The sequence below is a fragment of the Penaeus chinensis genome, chromosome 3 (genome assembly GCF_019202785.1).
Source record: "Penaeus chinensis breed Huanghai No. 1 chromosome 3, ASM1920278v2, whole genome shotgun sequence".
Taxonomy (NCBI): Eukaryota; Metazoa; Arthropoda; class Malacostraca; order Decapoda; family Penaeidae; genus Penaeus; species Penaeus chinensis.
This window is the reverse complement of record NC_061821.1, coordinates 22,000,129-22,017,398: the sequence shown is the minus strand read 5'-3', so window position 1 is coordinate 22,017,398 and position 17,270 is coordinate 22,000,129. Positions and strand designations below refer to the sequence as shown.

The window sequence follows — 17,270 nt, the reverse complement described above, 5'->3', positions numbered from 1 at the left end:
TATTAGTAGTAGTGGTGGTAGTAGTGGTAGTAGTAATAGTAGTAGTAGTAATAGTAGTAGTAGTAATAGCAGTAGTAGTAATAGTAGTAGTAGTAATAGTGGTAGTAGTAGTAGTAGTGGTATTAGTATTTTATCAACTAGTTATGTGTAACCTGAAAGGATGACTGTCGAAAACCTCATAATGGAGATATAATAACAATATATTCCTCCTTATCTTTCCTCTCTCTAATATCATATACAGGAGTACGAAAAGAGAGATAGAAAAGAAAAGAAGAAAGAGAAGAGGAGAGAATGAGACGAGACGAAACGAGAAGAGAAGAGAAGACAAGAGAAGAGAGAGGGAGGGAGCTAAGAGAGAAAGAGGCAGAAACAGATGAGACGAGACGAGATTGAAAAGAAAAGAAAATAAAAAAGAAGAGAAAGAGAAAGAAAGAGAGAAGGGAGAAACAGAGTTTGAATACAAATATTCTTTCTCCAGCGTCCTTCTCCTCATATTTTAATCTAATGCAGATGCTCTCCTGTGGCCCCAACTAATATGTAATCATCTCCACAGATTCAGTAATTACAGATTCAGTAATCACTAGTTATGAATAGTCTAATGACGTCAATAGCTATAGAACAAGAGCACTATATGGAAAGAGTCCATGTGGGAAATGACAATTATATATAGTACTGTAGGCGAGATAAAATTAATTTTAATTCAACGTCCCTAAGGTTAATTAGCGGTTAATTCGTTCACTGTTGTAAATATTAAGCAGTGATCATTACCCAAACATAAATCAAACTTCAGATTTGTTTTTATATATTATTCATGATTATAATAACCAATTAAGTTGCAATGCCATCGAACATGAAACACTGTATGATTTTTAGTGGTGATGTTAATATTGATTTTTGGCTTAAAGCGTTTATTTTATATCATATTTTTATTTTTTATTTTAATACGTTAATTTTATTTTATAAGAGATAAGACATTTTAATTCAGCGACTGGAAATGAAAAAGACCGCACCAAAGATTTCTTAGGAGGAAATATTCTCTATTTCTTGAATCGTTTTGATGGATTAAACCATACAATAGATCATGATAAGATAATGAATCTCAAACGTGTTCCACTACACACACACACACACACACACACACACACACACACACACACACACACACACACACACACACACACACACACACACACACACACACACACACACACACACACACACACACACACACACACACACACACACACACACACACACACACATACACATACACATACACACACAAATCATGCATCTCCTTCTTCCTCATTTCATTGTAGACTTTTATCAACCTGGGAAGTCAAGATCTTTTACCCCATTGATTATTGCCGTGGTCTTTTACCTGGACGAACGAGGGCTGCATCCACGGAGGCCAGCGGGAGGCCGATTCAAAGGCCGAATAAAAGGCAAGGGATCCTCCTCTCTCCCTCTGATATGCGTGCCCTGCAACATAATCGAACTGCCAGCGATTTCCGGTAATTTGTATCGAGGCATGTGTGCGGATATGTGAGAGGGAGAGAGAGAGGGGAGAGAGAGGGGGGGAGGGAGGAGAGAGAGGGGAGAGAGAGAGAGAGAAGGAAAGAGAAAGAGAGAAGGAAAGAGAAAGAGAGGAGAGAAAGAGAGGAGAGAGAGAGAGAGAGAGAGAGGAGAGAGAGAGAGAGGGAGAAGGAGAGGGAGAGGGAGAGGGACAGGGAGAGGGAGAGGGAGAGGGAGAGGGGGGGAGAGGGAGAGGGAAAAAAGGGGAGGGAAAGGAGAGGGAAAAGGGGAGAGAGGGGGAGGGAGAGGGAAAAAGGGAGAGAGGGAGAGGGAGAGGGAGAGGGAGAGGGAGAGGGAGAGGGAGAGGGAGAGGGAGTGGGAGTGGGAGAGGGAGAGAGGAGAGAGGAGAGAGGAGAGAAGAAAGAAAGTAAGACAGAGAGGGATAAGCAAACAGAGATCCAGAATAACATGATCTTTGCACAGAAATACTCCAACGGTTGTTATACTCGTGTACATTCCTATGTTTACGTTTCAGCTAAAATCTATTTATAAGATTAACAATCGTTTCTATTTACTATTCATCAGGTCGGGTGATTTAGTTTAATCGAAGAAAAGTAATATAAATATACAGAAAATGTGTACAATGCAAATATCTTTATAAAAAAACACATTTATTGTTACGAATGTCAGAACATAATAATTAACTTGCTTACTGCTGACTTAAACATTTTTTTTCTCTCTCTGGCTATACAGTTCGACTATATGATGAGCTCAGGTTCGATAAATCAGCAACAAAAATCAATAATCAACCAAGTTTTTGTTTCATTTATTTATGTATTAATTATTATTTTTATTGAGCTAGTTGGTAAGCAAGACTGGGTACGGGTGGTGTGTTTATACTTCTAAATATACTGCGCACTGAACTATCTCGTGGGTGCAGTTACGCCTAGTATTGATAATTTTTTTTTTTTTTTTTTTTTGATCATTGGTTTTGTCTTGTTTGCCTTCAGAGATACATACCTATACATAGACACAACCACATGCACACACGCACGCACGCACACACACACACACACACACACACACACACACACTCACACCCACACCCACACCCACACCCACCCACACCCACACCCACACCCACACACATCCCCACACACCCATACACCCCCACACACCCATACACCCCCATACACCCACACCCACACCCACACACCCACCCACACACACACACACACACACACACACACACACACACACACACACACACACACACACACACACACACACACACACACACACACACACACACACTTCATTCCCCCTCAGCATCCAATATCGCAAACTCTTCTTGTATAGTGTTCGAACATCCAGACAAAATACATTGCATAGGAGGAAGATAGGAGGAAGGAATTTCCAACTTGAACGAGAAACTCAGAAAATGAATGTAGAATGATATTGCAGACTTGGAATGGGATCTTGTTTAATTTGGCAATTTGACTTTTATGTTTCGTGTTTTTGTATATGTATTTGTTTTTGTGTTTATTTTATTTTGTGATTATTTTTGTAGATATACATATCTTCATGTTTGTTTATCGTTGTCATCATATTCTTTCATAAAAATGCTCTATCTAAACGCTGATATATCTATCTATACATATATATATAATTTATATATATATTATTTTTCCTGTAAATATACTTAAATACAAAAAAACAAAGGTATTATATTGTCTGTGTGAAGCTTGAATAAAAATAGTTCTTTCTTTCTTCCTCTCGCTCATTCTCTCTTTCCCGGTTTCTCTCTTCTTGTTTCCCACTCTCTGTCTCCGTCATTCGTACTCTCTCTCTATTAAAGTCACGTTCTTACTTTTGCACTATTTCTCTCTCTCTATCCGTCTGTGTTTGTCTCTTATCTCTCTCTCGTTCTCTCCCCCTGTATGTGTGTGTGTGTGTGTGTGTGTGTGTGTGTGTGTGTGTGTGTGTGTGTCTGTGTCTGTCTCTGTCTCTGTCTCTGTCTCTGTCTCTCTCTCTCTGTCTCTGTTTCTCTCTCTCTTTCCCTCTCTCTCAATTTCTTTCATCACAACTTTCATCTTAACCCTTTGAAAAAGACAAAAGGGATCGCTGGCATGGCAACACTGTGCGCATTTGTTTCACTGACGCGTGGGAGGAAAAGAAAAAAGAAGAAAAAAGAGTGATACGATTTCAATTTTCTTATTTTTATTAAACCCAAAGGCGTTCGCGAGAGAGGAAGTTAAGCTATGGTATCAAGCAGTCGATTATCCAATGATAATTCATACATAGGATCTACGTTTTCAAATTATCGATAACCCTTGACCTTCCCAGCTTCGCCCTTGATCCTGAACCCTTAGGCTTCTTTCAGACGGCGCGGGCACTGCCCGCGTCCGCGTTTAAGCGCGGACACACCCGCTTCCGCGTACCTTTTCAGACGGCGCGGGTGAAAACCACCTGCCACCCACGGGCCTCGTCATCTGGCTCACCAGTTTGAGTTCTGCACGCACTAATCATGGACCGTGATCGCCTTCGTCTCCTCTACCTATTGCATTTGCGAAAGAAGAAGAGACATAGAAGGAGATTATGGATTCATCCCTTGATTGCTGAAAGGAGCAAGACTGGAGCATTCAACACACTTTTCCATGAACTGAGACAGGATAATATGAAGTTTTTCAACTACTTCAGGATGTCCATCACAACACAGAGCTGGTCTCTCTTGCACAAGGGATATCAACTGCTCTGTATCAATATTAGCCTCCATATTAAATGCAAGGGGACAGTCACGCACAACCAATCACGTTGAAATCCAGCAGACTATTGAATGAGTTTCCTCCGGAGAAGTGCGCGGGTCGCGGGCCTGCCCGCGACGTGTGAAGACATGCATTAGTCGCTGTACCCTGTAGCAACTAGGCGCGGAGGCGGGCCCGCGGGCAACCCATGGGGCGCCCGCGCTGCATTTCGCTCGTGCGCGGGTATCGCCCGCGTCGTCTGAAAGGAGCCTAAGAGGAGGAAGTGGTGTTAGGACGTCCCTAGACACTTTAAGGGCGCTGTGAGGGAAATTCGAGAGAGAGAGAGTAAGCGAGAAGAGAGAGAGTATGAGAGAGAGAGAGAGTATGAGAGAGAGTATGAGAGAGAGTATGAGAGAGAGAGTATGAGAGAGAGTATGAGAGAGAGAGTATGAGAGAGAGAGAGTATGAGAGAGAGAGAGTATGAGAGAGAGAGAGAGAGAGAGAGAGAGAGAGAGAGAGAGAGAGAGAGAGAGAGAGTATGATAGAGAGAGAGAGAGTAAGAGAGAGAGAGAGAGAGAGAGAAAGAGAGAGAGAGAGAGAGTATGATAGAGAGAGAAAGAGTATGATAGAGAGAGAGAGAGAGAGAGAGAGAGAGAGAGAGAGAGAGAGAGAGAGAGAGAGAGAGAGAGAGAGAGAGAAATCGAGAGAGAGAGAGAGAAATCGAGAGAGAGAGAGAGAGAGAGAGAGTATGATAGAGAGAGAAAGAGTATGATAGAGAGAGAGAGAGAGAGAGAGAGAGAGAGAGAGAGAGAGAGAGAGAGAGAGAGAGAGAGAGAAATCGAGAGAGAGAGAGAGAAATCGAGAGAGAGAGAGAGAGAGAGAGAGAGAGAGAGAGAGAGAGAGAGAGAGAGAGAGAGAGAGAGAGAGTATAAGAGAGATAGAGAGTATGAAAGAGAGAGAGTATGAGAGAGAGAGAGTATGAGAGAGAGAGAGTATGAGAGAGAGAGAGAGAGAGAGAGAGAGAGAGAGAGAGAGAGAGAGAGAGAGAGAGAGAGAGAGAGAGAGAGAGAGAGACGAGACAGACAGAGAGAGAGACGAGATAGAGAGAGACAGAAATAGAAAAAAAAAAAAAAACACACAAAGATACATGAAAAAATGGGAGAACAAGATGATGAACGAATAGATAAACGCATAAAGAATTAAGTATAACATGATAAAGTAGAGAACAAATCTTAAAGAAAAGAAAACAATGGAAAAGAAAACACACACAAACACAATAACATGATAATCCCACTTTTTTTCCAACTCTTTTTCGACCTTTGCAGGAGTGGGTGGATCCGCGGCTGAGATGGGAACCTGAGGACTATGGTCGTGTGTATAAGATTTCGGTCCCGCACACCATGCTCTGGAAACCGGATCTCGACGTCTATAACAAGTAATGTGATTTTGTGTGTATTTATAAGTATATAAATATAAATATATATCTATTTATTTATTTATTATATATACGTACAGATATATATAATTAGATATATATACGCACATATATAGATAGATATATATAAACATTGATATAGAATGATATATATAGACATTTGTATATACATATATTATATAGATAGATAGATATCCAGATAAATAGATATAGACATAGACACACACACAAAAGCAACCCACAAGCATAATTCTCTAACCTCCCCCCCCCCCCCCCTCTCTCTCTCTCTTGCTCTCCACCCTCCAGCGCCAACGTCGGGAAACCCATATCCTACGGGAACACCCTCCTCATCGTCTTCCACGACGGGCGTGTCCTCTTCGTGCCGCCCGTGAGACTCCACTTCACCTGCGTCATGGACTTAACCTTCTGGCCTCATGACACGCACAACTGCACGCTCACCATCGGCTCCTGGATTCATGACGGGATTACTATCGACCCGCAGCTTATGCATGATAAACCGGAGGTAGGTTGTAGGGTGTGGGGGTGGGGAAGGTGTGGGTGAGGGAGAGGGAGAGGAAAGTGCGTGGGTGGAGATAGGGAAGGAAGTAGAGGTTGAGAGTGAGGGAGGGTAGAAGGTGAGAGTGAGAATGGGAATGGGGTGAGATTGAGGGAGGGTAGAGGGTGAGAGTGAGAATGGCAAGAGGGTGAGAGTGAAGGATGGTAGAGGGTGAGAGTGAGGAAGGGTAGAGGATGAAAGTGAGGGAGGGTAGAGGGTGAGAGTGAGGGAGGGTAGAAGGTGAGAGTGAGGGAGGGTAGAGGGTGAGAGTGAGGGAGGGTAGAGGGTGAGAGTGAGGGAGGGTAGAGGGTGAGAGTGAGGGAGGGTAGAGGGTGAGTGTGATGGAGGGTAGAGGGTGAGAGTGAGGGAGGATAGAAGGTGAGAGGGAGGGTGAGTGTGATGGAGGGTAGAGGGTGAGAGTGAGGGAGGATAGAAGGTGAGAGGGAGGGAGGGTGAGGGAGAGAAAAGGGGTGGGTTGGAGAGGGTTAGGAAGAGAGTGAGGGAGGGTAGAGGGTGAGGGTGAGAGATAAGCGAAGGGATGAGGAAGAAGAGACGGAAGGAACAGGAGCAGATGGACGAGGAGGAAAGGTGAGGGAGGGCAAAGGGAGAGGTGAGGGAGATAGGAATAGGGTGGGGTTGATGGAGGGGAAGAAAAAGTGGTAGAGGAAGGGAAATGGGAAAGAATAATAATAATAATAATAATAATAAGAAGAAGAAGAAGAAGAAGAAGAAAAAGAAAGAAAGAAAGAAAACAAACGGAGGAGGTGGATGGCGGTTAGATTGAAAGGGGGAGAAAGGGGGTTTAGAGGGAGGGACAAGGAGAGGGGGAGGGATAAGCGAGAGGAGAAAATGGGAGACGAAGAGAGGTAGGACTTAAGAGAGTTGAGGCTTTGGTAGTGTGGGGGGGGGGGGAGTCGTTTTGTGGTTAGACCTTTGATGCAAGCATTATTATCTCTTGTTTTTGTTGTTTCCCTTCTCTCGATTACCCTCCCTTTCTCTCTCTCTCTCTCTCTCTCTCTCTCTCTCTCTCTCTCTCTCTCTCTCTCTCTCTCTCTCTCTCTCTCTCTCTCCCCTCTCTCATTTAATCCCTAAAATAACAGAACTTCAAGAAATTTCTTAAAATCAGTGATTCTTAGCAATTAGCAATATCCAAAGCCTTCAGGAAAAAGCAATAATTCCTCTTCTTACCTTTGTAACTCTCTTAAGACCATGGGCTAAGACGGAGCTCACTAACTTTACCTGTTTATAACTTACTCAGGATTATTATTTTCTGTAGTTATTGACGCCTCTCTATCCTTCGAAGTTGATGGGAAGATGCAAGAAGTAATGGATGCAAGAAGTAAGGGAGTGCGTGGAAGGAGAAGACAGTGCTATATGTAGTATATGTGGAATCGGGCCTGTAAATGATAGGACGTGTGGGGAAGAATTTTCGGCTTCAGATAGTTAGTGATGCAATGGAAAGTTTCGAATAAGGAAAAATTAAACTTACTCGGTTTAACTTTTCCAAGACAGGAAAACAAGTCGCGTAAAAGAAATATATTGTTTAGGAAAAACAAGGGGTAGACGCTATCTAGTGGTAGTTTGAAGGAAGACAAGGTAGTTTGAAACAAGTAGATCCACTCTGTCTTGATGAAAATCCTAGATGGCAACTTCCGAGCTAAGCCCCGCCTCTTTGCCTTTATTTCTTGTAAATATAGTTTTGTTTCGTTTTCGTTTATTTTCCTACAATTGTTATTACAGATCCGTTTTCAAAGACAATGCACTGAAAAAAAAAAGCTTTTACCTTAAAATATCGCACAGTTTGACCGGATCAAATAAGGGGGCGGAGCTAATGACGTCATCACCTTTAGGCAATGAGAGGGCGCTGTGAGTTATCAGATATAGCTAGATAATTAATTATTTGTATAATTTACTCAATATTGCTATAATTACCAGAAGTAAAATAAAAATGCCCCTCTTAAAATAAATAAAAAGGAAGAATTCCCCACCATTAACAGCCATCAAAATAATATTGGGAAACAATTACATTTTTGGGCACAACAGATTCAATGGAAGTGAAGCTACCTGGTTAGATATACTTTGAACACTATGGGAGAGGGGGAAAATATGATCCCACCACACACGCACCACCGGAAATCCTGTCTCTGTCACTACAATGTCCCATCACCGCCCATTATTACTACGCAATAATGGGCGTAGTTCAGTTCTGCTTTTCTGAACTTCCAAAATTCTCTCCCTGTCTCTGCCATGCCCCCCCCCCCCCTCACCACCCACCCAAAATGATTCCCTCTATCTCTCACTACAGCTTGATATCAACGAACTCCAAACAGCTGACGGCAGGAACTTGACTCGCGGCATGTGGAACCTTCTCGACGCCAACATTACGAGGAACGTAAGGGTATATGACTGCTGTCCCGAGCCTTACATTGATATCAAGGTTTCCATGCTGGTTGCTAGAAATGCTCCGGCTTATGATTGGACGGTGAAACTGCCTGCTGTAGGTAAGTGGTTATTGTGTTGTGGATTGTTGTTGTGGTATTATCGTAGTCATGTCTTTAACCCAAATCCGACGGGCATGGCATGTACGTACATTGTGGGTTTACTATATTGTTTTTACACGTAAAAGGCTATACTCGTACCAAGTCACCAATGAGCAAATTACGAGTATTGCCTGTCTCGCCTGTTTGAGATAAACACGCTATTTGTAGAATTTATCCATATTTAAAAAGCTATTTCCAAAATTGTCATGTCTTGCTTCTATATTTCTTCATAAAATTAACCTTTCAGACTGGCATAACTTCTTAAAAATCTAATTCCACTTGTTTACCTCTTTGTTAATATTACTTCGGGGAACAAATAAACTACTATTTTTAGACTTTGATCCATGATTTAGTAAAAGGCAATTCAATTTCTTGCATGTGTGTGTGTGTGTGTGTGTGTGTGTGTGTGTGTGTGTGTGTGTGTGTGTGTGTGTGTGTGTGTGTGTGTGTGCGTGTGTGTGTGTGTGTGTGTTTGCACGCATGTGCTTACGTTTGTCTCTGTGTATGTATGTGTATGTGTGCTTATGTGCGAGTGCATGTGCGTGCATACTCCATCATTACCCCACCTTATTTCATATTCCATCGTCACTGTACGCACATTTCCCCTTTTTTTCATCTCACCGTATGCCATCACCCCGTATTCTTCTGCGACAGGACTTTGCATCCTGACGCTGGTGGTGTTCCTGCTCCCTCCTGCCGCGGGGGAGAAGGTCATCTTCGGGGGCCTCAGCCTGATCCTGGATGTGATGTTCATCGCCTACACTAACATGGAGATTTCGAACGCGCCGACGCACATACCGCTTATAGGTACAGTAGTATTTGTAGCGGTCTTATTTTGTCCGATTTCCGAGGCGGGGCTGAAGGGAAGTATGCGTTTTAGGATGAATTTGAGATAAGACTGATGAGATGAATTTCGGGGGCAGTTCTGCCTGTGGATTTGAGTTTGGGTGTATATTTCTCTCTCTCTCTCTCCCCTTACCTCCGTCTTTTCATTCTTTCCTTACCTTTTCTTACTTCCACTCCCCTCCTAACAATCCTTCCCTTCTTCTCACCCTCTCTCCCCTCCTTTCCCTACCCCAACTGTCCCCACCCCTATTTCCACCTCCATCTTCTCTGTACTGTATGGTGCAGTGGGTACCGATTTCGACTAGTAATCTTGCTGATCCGCGTTCAAATCCCGGCCATTTCTTGCACACAGGGGATAACTTCAGAAGCAAAGTGAAACGGACAGCCTGACGCATCGAGAATAACCATTGTAACAAATGAAATAAAACTAAATCATCCTTATTATTATATTTTCCTCTCTTCCAGTGGAGATGGTATGCGAACAGCTGATGCTTGTCGTGGCCAGCATCGTTGTCGCCAGCCTTACCTTGCGGATGGCCAGGGACCCTTACACCAAAGGCCTGCACAACGTGATTAAGAGGCCTCTTATCGTGGTGTCGTATGCGCTCTGCCTTCACAACTACAAGAATATCGTAGGTTTCACACGATGGGAGGTGAGCTTGGGAATCCCATCTGTTTTTTGTTTATATATATATATATATACATTTCTTTTCATTTGGGTGATTAGGTTTATATGTTTTATGTTTTTTTTCTTCATTTTTTTTATATAATTGGAATGGATTGTTGTTATGGTTACTGTTATCATTTTTTTCGTTCACGTTATGTGGATGTTGTTATAACTGTTGTAAGTGTATTATTTTGCTTCGGTGATTCTTTATATATCAACTTAATTCCCATTTTCGATTATATTAATCAGATCATAATAACAGTAATCATAACGACATAAACAGCTATATCAATAATATTAATGATAACAATACTATTGGTAGTTATCTTTATATTAAATATTATACTAACAGACTTATAAGAAACAGCAACGTTAATAAAGGTAGTGATAATGGTAATGGTAATGATAATGCTGATTTTAATGATAAAAATTATAATGCAAATAATAATAGCATTTGTAATAGCTATTAATCATCATGGTAGTTTTAGTGGTAATAAAGATATTACTGATGATAATACTAATGATAATGGTAGTGATAATAACAATGATGGTGATAAAGATGAAGATGATGATGATTATCATTATCATTATCATTATCATTATCATTATCATTATAATAATAATAATAATAATAATAATAATAATAATAATAATAATAATGATACTACTAATAATAACAATAATGGTAATAATGATAATACTAATACTTCTTAGAATGATACTACTAATACTACTAATGATATTGATAATAATATTGATGATAATAATGATAATATAAAATAGTAACAATAATAGAAATAAAAAAGTAGCAATAATAATAATAATAATAATAATAATAATAATAATAATAATAATAATAATAATAATAATAATAATGGTAAAAGTAATGATTAATAATAACAATAATAATGATAATAATGATAATGACAAATGGAAATAATAGAAATGGTAGTAATGATGTTAATAATGATAATGAAAATAATAATAATTATAATAATAAATACAATTATTATTATAAAGATAATAGGAATAATAACAATAATGATGATAATAATGATAATGTTAATGACAATGAGAATAACTACTAATAACAATATTGATGATAATAATGATGATAATAATAAAGATTGTATAGTTAATAATAACTAGTGTGCTAATGGTTATTGGTAATGTACTAACGTAAATATAATTAAAATATGATATATTGTTATACTGAAATATTGTGTATAACAAAGCATTTTCTTGGTTATATTAAAAATAACTCAAGAGAGTTAATCGGCTGACTGATAAAGTTGATCCTAACGAAAAATATGTTGTAGGAAGAGACGAAATTGTGAAAGTGTACACACACACACATACACACTCGCGCATGCGTAGACATACATACACACGCTTACTCATTAACACCTACACTTCCACACCCACCCACCCACTCTCCTGTAGCCCAAATTCCATTATATATCTACCGCTTTTGATCTCAGGTCTCCCGCGCCCACCAGCCGTACGCAAGGACCTTCAAGTCGGACGAACTCGAACTGGGCGAGAACGGTACCACCCATTTATACGGAGGACCTGAAGTGACCACGAGTCCCGGGCTAGATTGGCTCCTCCTGTCGGCTGTGGTGGACCGTGTGTGTCTTATTGTCTACGTGGCCATATTTACCATTAATATGCTGTCGTTCAGTGCTGTTCTGTGATTCTGTGATTATTATTATTATAATTTTTTTTTTTTTTTTTTTTTTTTTTTTTTTTTTTTTTGAGGATGGGGTATGGTGTGAAGTGGGTCAAGTGATTATTTTATTATTTTTTGAAATGTATTATCTTATATTATGTATGTATTTATTTTTTAAGGAGGGAATTGATTCTAGAATTTGCATTAAAAAGTTTTGGGAATCTCTTTGCTTTGTTGCTGTGTGAATTTATTTCTTATATTTATTTCTTTATTATATTTGTTTTCCAATTTTGTTTTTAAAAGAACTTCAGGGTATTTATCTTTCTTTACTTTCGAAGTTTTGGTTCACAGGGTGTCATAGTGGAGCTGTTTCCTTCAGTATATCTGGTGATGTTTTTAAAGTGATTTTTATACTGGAGGCCAACAGCATTACTCTTTATTCACATCAGACCAAGGAAAATCTGTATTTGGACCAAATCTGTAGGCCAAGACATCTGCATTTGGACTTGTATGTAAGGCTATTGAATCTACCTTTAAACTTAGGCTTGCATATGTACTTTTGAACTTGAAGTATAGGCCTACAAATCTTCTTTTAATCTTGGACTGAAAAAGCTACCTGTTAACACACTATTATTTCAACTTTCAGCAAATAAGTGTGTTGGCATTTTTGTATCTAAAATTATGTAATACTATTTTTGAGGAATAAGTGAAAAATCCTTATTACCTTCCATTTAATTATAGTCCGTCTAATTTCAGGAAAAGAATAACTGGCAACTCACCCCGGGGTGTATTGCCAGGACTTGTCCGATTCACTGTCGTTTTTTGAGAGTGAAAATAATAATATGGTGTTGAAGGCTTCACAGAAGATAAAGCAATAAAGATGCTGTACAGGAGTAATAAAAATCAAAACCTACGTATGTTTAAGTTTTAAGAGTCAGGAAATTTAAATAAAAGATAAAATCGGCTAATCGGAGTTCTCGTGTTGAGTTGCCAGTTTCCCCTTTTACCTGCGATTACACACGCTATAGTTGTCCATAGACTGAGAAATGTGGAAATTCAATAATTTCCACAAAAAAAAAAAAAAACGACAACTCGTATATACTGGCCTGGTTTGCCAAGTTTTTCCCTCTTGATTCCACTTACAAGATGTAGTTATTCTTTTATGTATTTTGTGGTATGTGTGTCGTTGATATTGATTTTGTCATTTCTGTTTTTTACTCTTATTACCTCTTCTTCAAACTCCTTTCTTAATTTTCCTCGTCTTCTCCCCTCTTCATTCTTCTCTTTGTCCTCCCCCACCGTTTTTTCTTACTCCCTTCTTCTTTATCATCTTCTTTTTGTTCTTTTTATTATTCTCCCTAATTACCAATACATTTTGAAGCTTCTGAGAAATGTATCTTTGTTTTAAACTTGAGGCTCGATGATTAATTGTAGCTTAACTAACATTGTAACCCCACGATAAAACAAGTACAGAGAGAATAGGTTATCAGATAGCCCAAACTTTTTTATTTTCTATTTTCTTACTCTTTATCTTGCTAATGATAGAAATAGTGAAATATCCAAGAATTACGATTCAATTTCATTTCTTACTGTGGCTGTTTTCCTTTCATCCAAGAATTAATTATGATGAAGACAAGGCGATAGGTACTTGATATGTAGACAAACTTAACGTTGTATTTTGTCATACCTTATTATTATTATTATTATTATTATTATTATTATTATTATTATTATTATTATTATTATTATTGCGTGTGTGTGTGTGAGCTTGTTCATTAAGAAAATAACAGTCAGGGAAATATCGATTACATAAAAAAAAACCCACAAATATAAGCAAATAAACAGAAAAGAGAAAATAATCATCCCAGGAGCTTCTGAAAAAATAAAATCACACCGATCCTGTGTTGTTTTCGAGCTTTACACTTCCATTCACATACATATATATATTTTTTTCTCACTCAACGTAGCGAACTCACCGTGTATTTCCCGCTGTGCTGGGGATTGACGCGAATTCGTATTTTGACTCTTGTGTTTTTCCCCCATTTCTTTCTTCTTCTCTCTCTCTTTCGCTCTTTCCCCCTTTTTTTTCGTTTTTCTCTCCCTCTTCTTTTTGAATCTCAGTGTAGCAGAACATCTGGTGGGAGATCTGAACAAACAGTGGTGGATGCTGTTTGGATTTTGCCTTTGTAGCTTGGCGTCGGCTGGTGTTATGATTTCCACTTTGCTGACTTTTATGTACACATTGCAGATTTTCAACCCCAAGGAGGAGTTTTAGTTTATGTTACGGAGAATGGGGAGAGAGAGAGAGAGAGAGAGAGAGAGAGAGAGAGAGAGAGAGAGAGAGAGAGAGAGAGAGAGAGAGAGAGAGAGAGAGAGAGAGAGAGAGAGAGAGAGAGAGAGAGAGAAAGAGAGGAAGAGGGAGAGAAAGAGAAAGGGAGAGGGAGAGGAAGAGGGAGAGAAAGAGAAAGGGAGAGGGAGAGGAAGAGGGAGAGGAAGAGAAAGGGAAAGGGAGAGGGAGAGGGAGAGGGAGAGGGAGAGGAGAGGAGAGGAGAGGAAGAGGAAGAGGAAGAGGAAGAGGAAGAGGAAGAGGAAGAGGAAGAGGAAGAGGAAGAGGAAGAGGAAGAGGAAGAGGGAGAGAGAGAGAGAGAGAGAGAGAGAGAGAGAGAGAGAGAGAGAGAGAGAGAGAGAGAGAGAGAGAGAGAGAGCAAGAGAGAGAGCGAGGGAGGAAAGACAGAGGAAGGGAGCGATTCCGAAAATAAATAACTATTCATAATAAAAGAGACAAGAGTTCATCAAACTGAAAGTGATAGCTCAACGAACCGAACTTAAAGTCTTCAGTCACCGATCTATATATAACAAATAAAGTTAATTTTCGCGATTCACCATTTAATTACCGAGAAGCTAGTTGGAACAATATGTAAATGATATGATTATTTTTTTATGTTGATTATCTTTCTCATCCCCCCAAAATAGAGAAGAATGACCGATTCGGGGAGCCAATAGTTGTTAAATAGGAAATTCACACAAAATAGCGTAAATAATGCACTAGTAATCACAGGAACTTCGTATTCAATCTTCGATAATGTTTTACAGTAAAGTACAGTTTGTGTAACAGTATACAAGGATTAACACTGAATTTTCCTACGAATGATATCTAGAATTTAGTGTTGGGATTCGCGTTCTTCGTACATTATATGTCTACTTTTTTATTCCCTTTTTTATTATTATTATGATTTTTCAATAGTTCTATCTATGCGTCTCGAATTTCCATTATCATCATTAAAAAATAAAATTTATCGATGTGTCTATCAGTGTGCTGTTTATTTTCTGTAATTATTATCTTTTATGTCTGGTTTCTACATATATCTTCATAATGTCTTGTTTCTCTCTCTTCTTTTTTTAATTATCATTATGCTTATTCCACATCTATATGTCTTCATTCGTTTACTTTCTGTATATCTTTACCTATTCGATTTTCGTTGTTTCATTTAAATGTCTTTTTTTTTTATTTTGTATTAATGTTTAATGTGATCTCTTCCATATTCCAATTTCTCAAACCCAATTATTTTCCAAACAGGGTCTAATCAACTAGTTATTACACTGTGGATCCAGATTCAAGCATCTAATGCTAAACTAACGGAATATATATGTATATATATGAACTTTTATGCTAATAAATGTGATTTGAATTTTGTTTTTGTTTTTCTAAATTCCTTTATCTGAGAGAGAGAGAGAGATAGAGAGAGAGGGAGAGAGAGAGAGAGAGAGAGAGAGAGAGAGAGAGAGAGAGAGAGAGAGAGAGAGAGAGAGAGAGAGAGAGAGAGAGAGAGAGAGAGGGGGGGGAGAGAAAGAGAGAGAGAGAGAGAGAGAGAGAGAGAGAGAGAGAGAGAGAGAGAGAGAGAGAGAGAGAGAGAGAGAGAGAGAGAGAGAGAGAGAGAGAACAAAAAAAAAAAAAAAGCCAATTGTTCATTTATCTATCTATCATACATTTTTTCCACACGTACTTTCAGGGGGGCAAAAACTCACCACACACGCGCACACAAACACTTTTTAATCTTGACAATATTTTTTCAGGCTTTTGTTTTTATCTGTTATCTTTCTGTCTTTCTGTTCCATGTAATAAAGAAAACGGAGATAACGACCTACCGGTTTCGAAAATAGGCATTACAGGTACGACCGAAAACGGGAAATTGTTCGGGAACCTGTAACAGAGAGAGAGAAAAAAGGTAGGTTTTAAAACTTTTTTTTTCTCTCTCTCTCTTTCCCTCCTCCCTTCCCAAACCCTCCCTCTCTCACTCTGCCTGACTCCCCCATTCTTTCTCTTATCCTCTCTCACATTCCCTCCCTTCCTCCCTCTCCCCTCCCTCCCGCCCTCTCTCCCTGCCTTCTAACCCACCTCCCCTCTCCCTCCCTCCATCCCTTCTAACCCACCTCCCCCCTCCCTCCCTTATCCCATCTTATTCGTAAACCGCAGAAATAGATAACATATATCGCCTCTTAGTCAATCAGCCTCGGGAAGAGATGATTGGATATTGAGGATGATTATATCCCATTGATTGGTTCCTCGTCTCTAGTGGATAAGATGTGGGAGATAATTAGGTGTTTTAGATTGTTTCGTGTCTGGGGGAACCCGGATTAGGTGCTGCAGATACACACACACACACACACACACACACACACACACACACACACACACACACACACACACACACACACACACACAAGACACGCGCGCTGTGACCATTTTTTTCTTAATTACATTTTATCTTCTAGATCATATAAATGTCAATGCATTATCGATATACCATACAAACTGCTCTATGGGTATTACAATACCTGCATATGCTGATGAAATTCCTGATTCTTTCAGGGTTTACGTGTAATCCCTAGTTTCACATATTCCCTGTAAAACACACACATATGTGCATATATGTACATGAATTTTGTGTAAACACACACACACACACACACACACACACACACACACACACACACACATATATATATGTATATATGTGTGTGTGTGTGTGTGTGTGTGTGTGTGTGTGTGTGTGTGTGTGTGTGTGTGTGTGTGTGTGTATATATATATATATATATATATAGAGAGAGAGAGAGAGAGAGAGAGAGAGAGAGAGAGAGATGGAGACTTGACAATATATAAGGACATCAGCACTTGTGCGATAAATACAGCTGACCAATTCCATTGGATTCGGACAGTAGGTATTGATAAACGCTAAATATTGGAGAGGATGAATGAAGGGGTTGCTAGTTAATGATTTCATGCTAAGTTAATAG

General features: G+C 39.4%; 1 protein-coding gene across 1 annotated transcript in view; it reads left to right on the top strand.

The window, feature by feature from the left end:
- Positions 1-14,362, top strand: part of LOC125038186 (neuronal acetylcholine receptor subunit alpha-4-like) — a 32,220-nt gene extending 17,858 nt beyond the window's left edge. The window contains exons 3-8 of the mRNA XM_047631572.1: positions 5,585-5,694; positions 6,001-6,217; positions 8,556-8,751; positions 9,445-9,597; positions 10,102-10,289; positions 11,785-14,362. Coding sequence (XP_047487528.1) covers positions 5,585-5,694; positions 6,001-6,217; positions 8,556-8,751; positions 9,445-9,597; positions 10,102-10,289; positions 11,785-12,000 — 1,080 coding nt within the window. The 3' untranslated portion in view covers positions 12,001-14,362. The remainder of the gene's footprint in view (positions 1-5,584; positions 5,695-6,000; positions 6,218-8,555; positions 8,752-9,444; positions 9,598-10,101; positions 10,290-11,784) is intronic.
- The last annotated feature ends 2,908 nt before the right edge of the window (positions 14,363-17,270 follow it).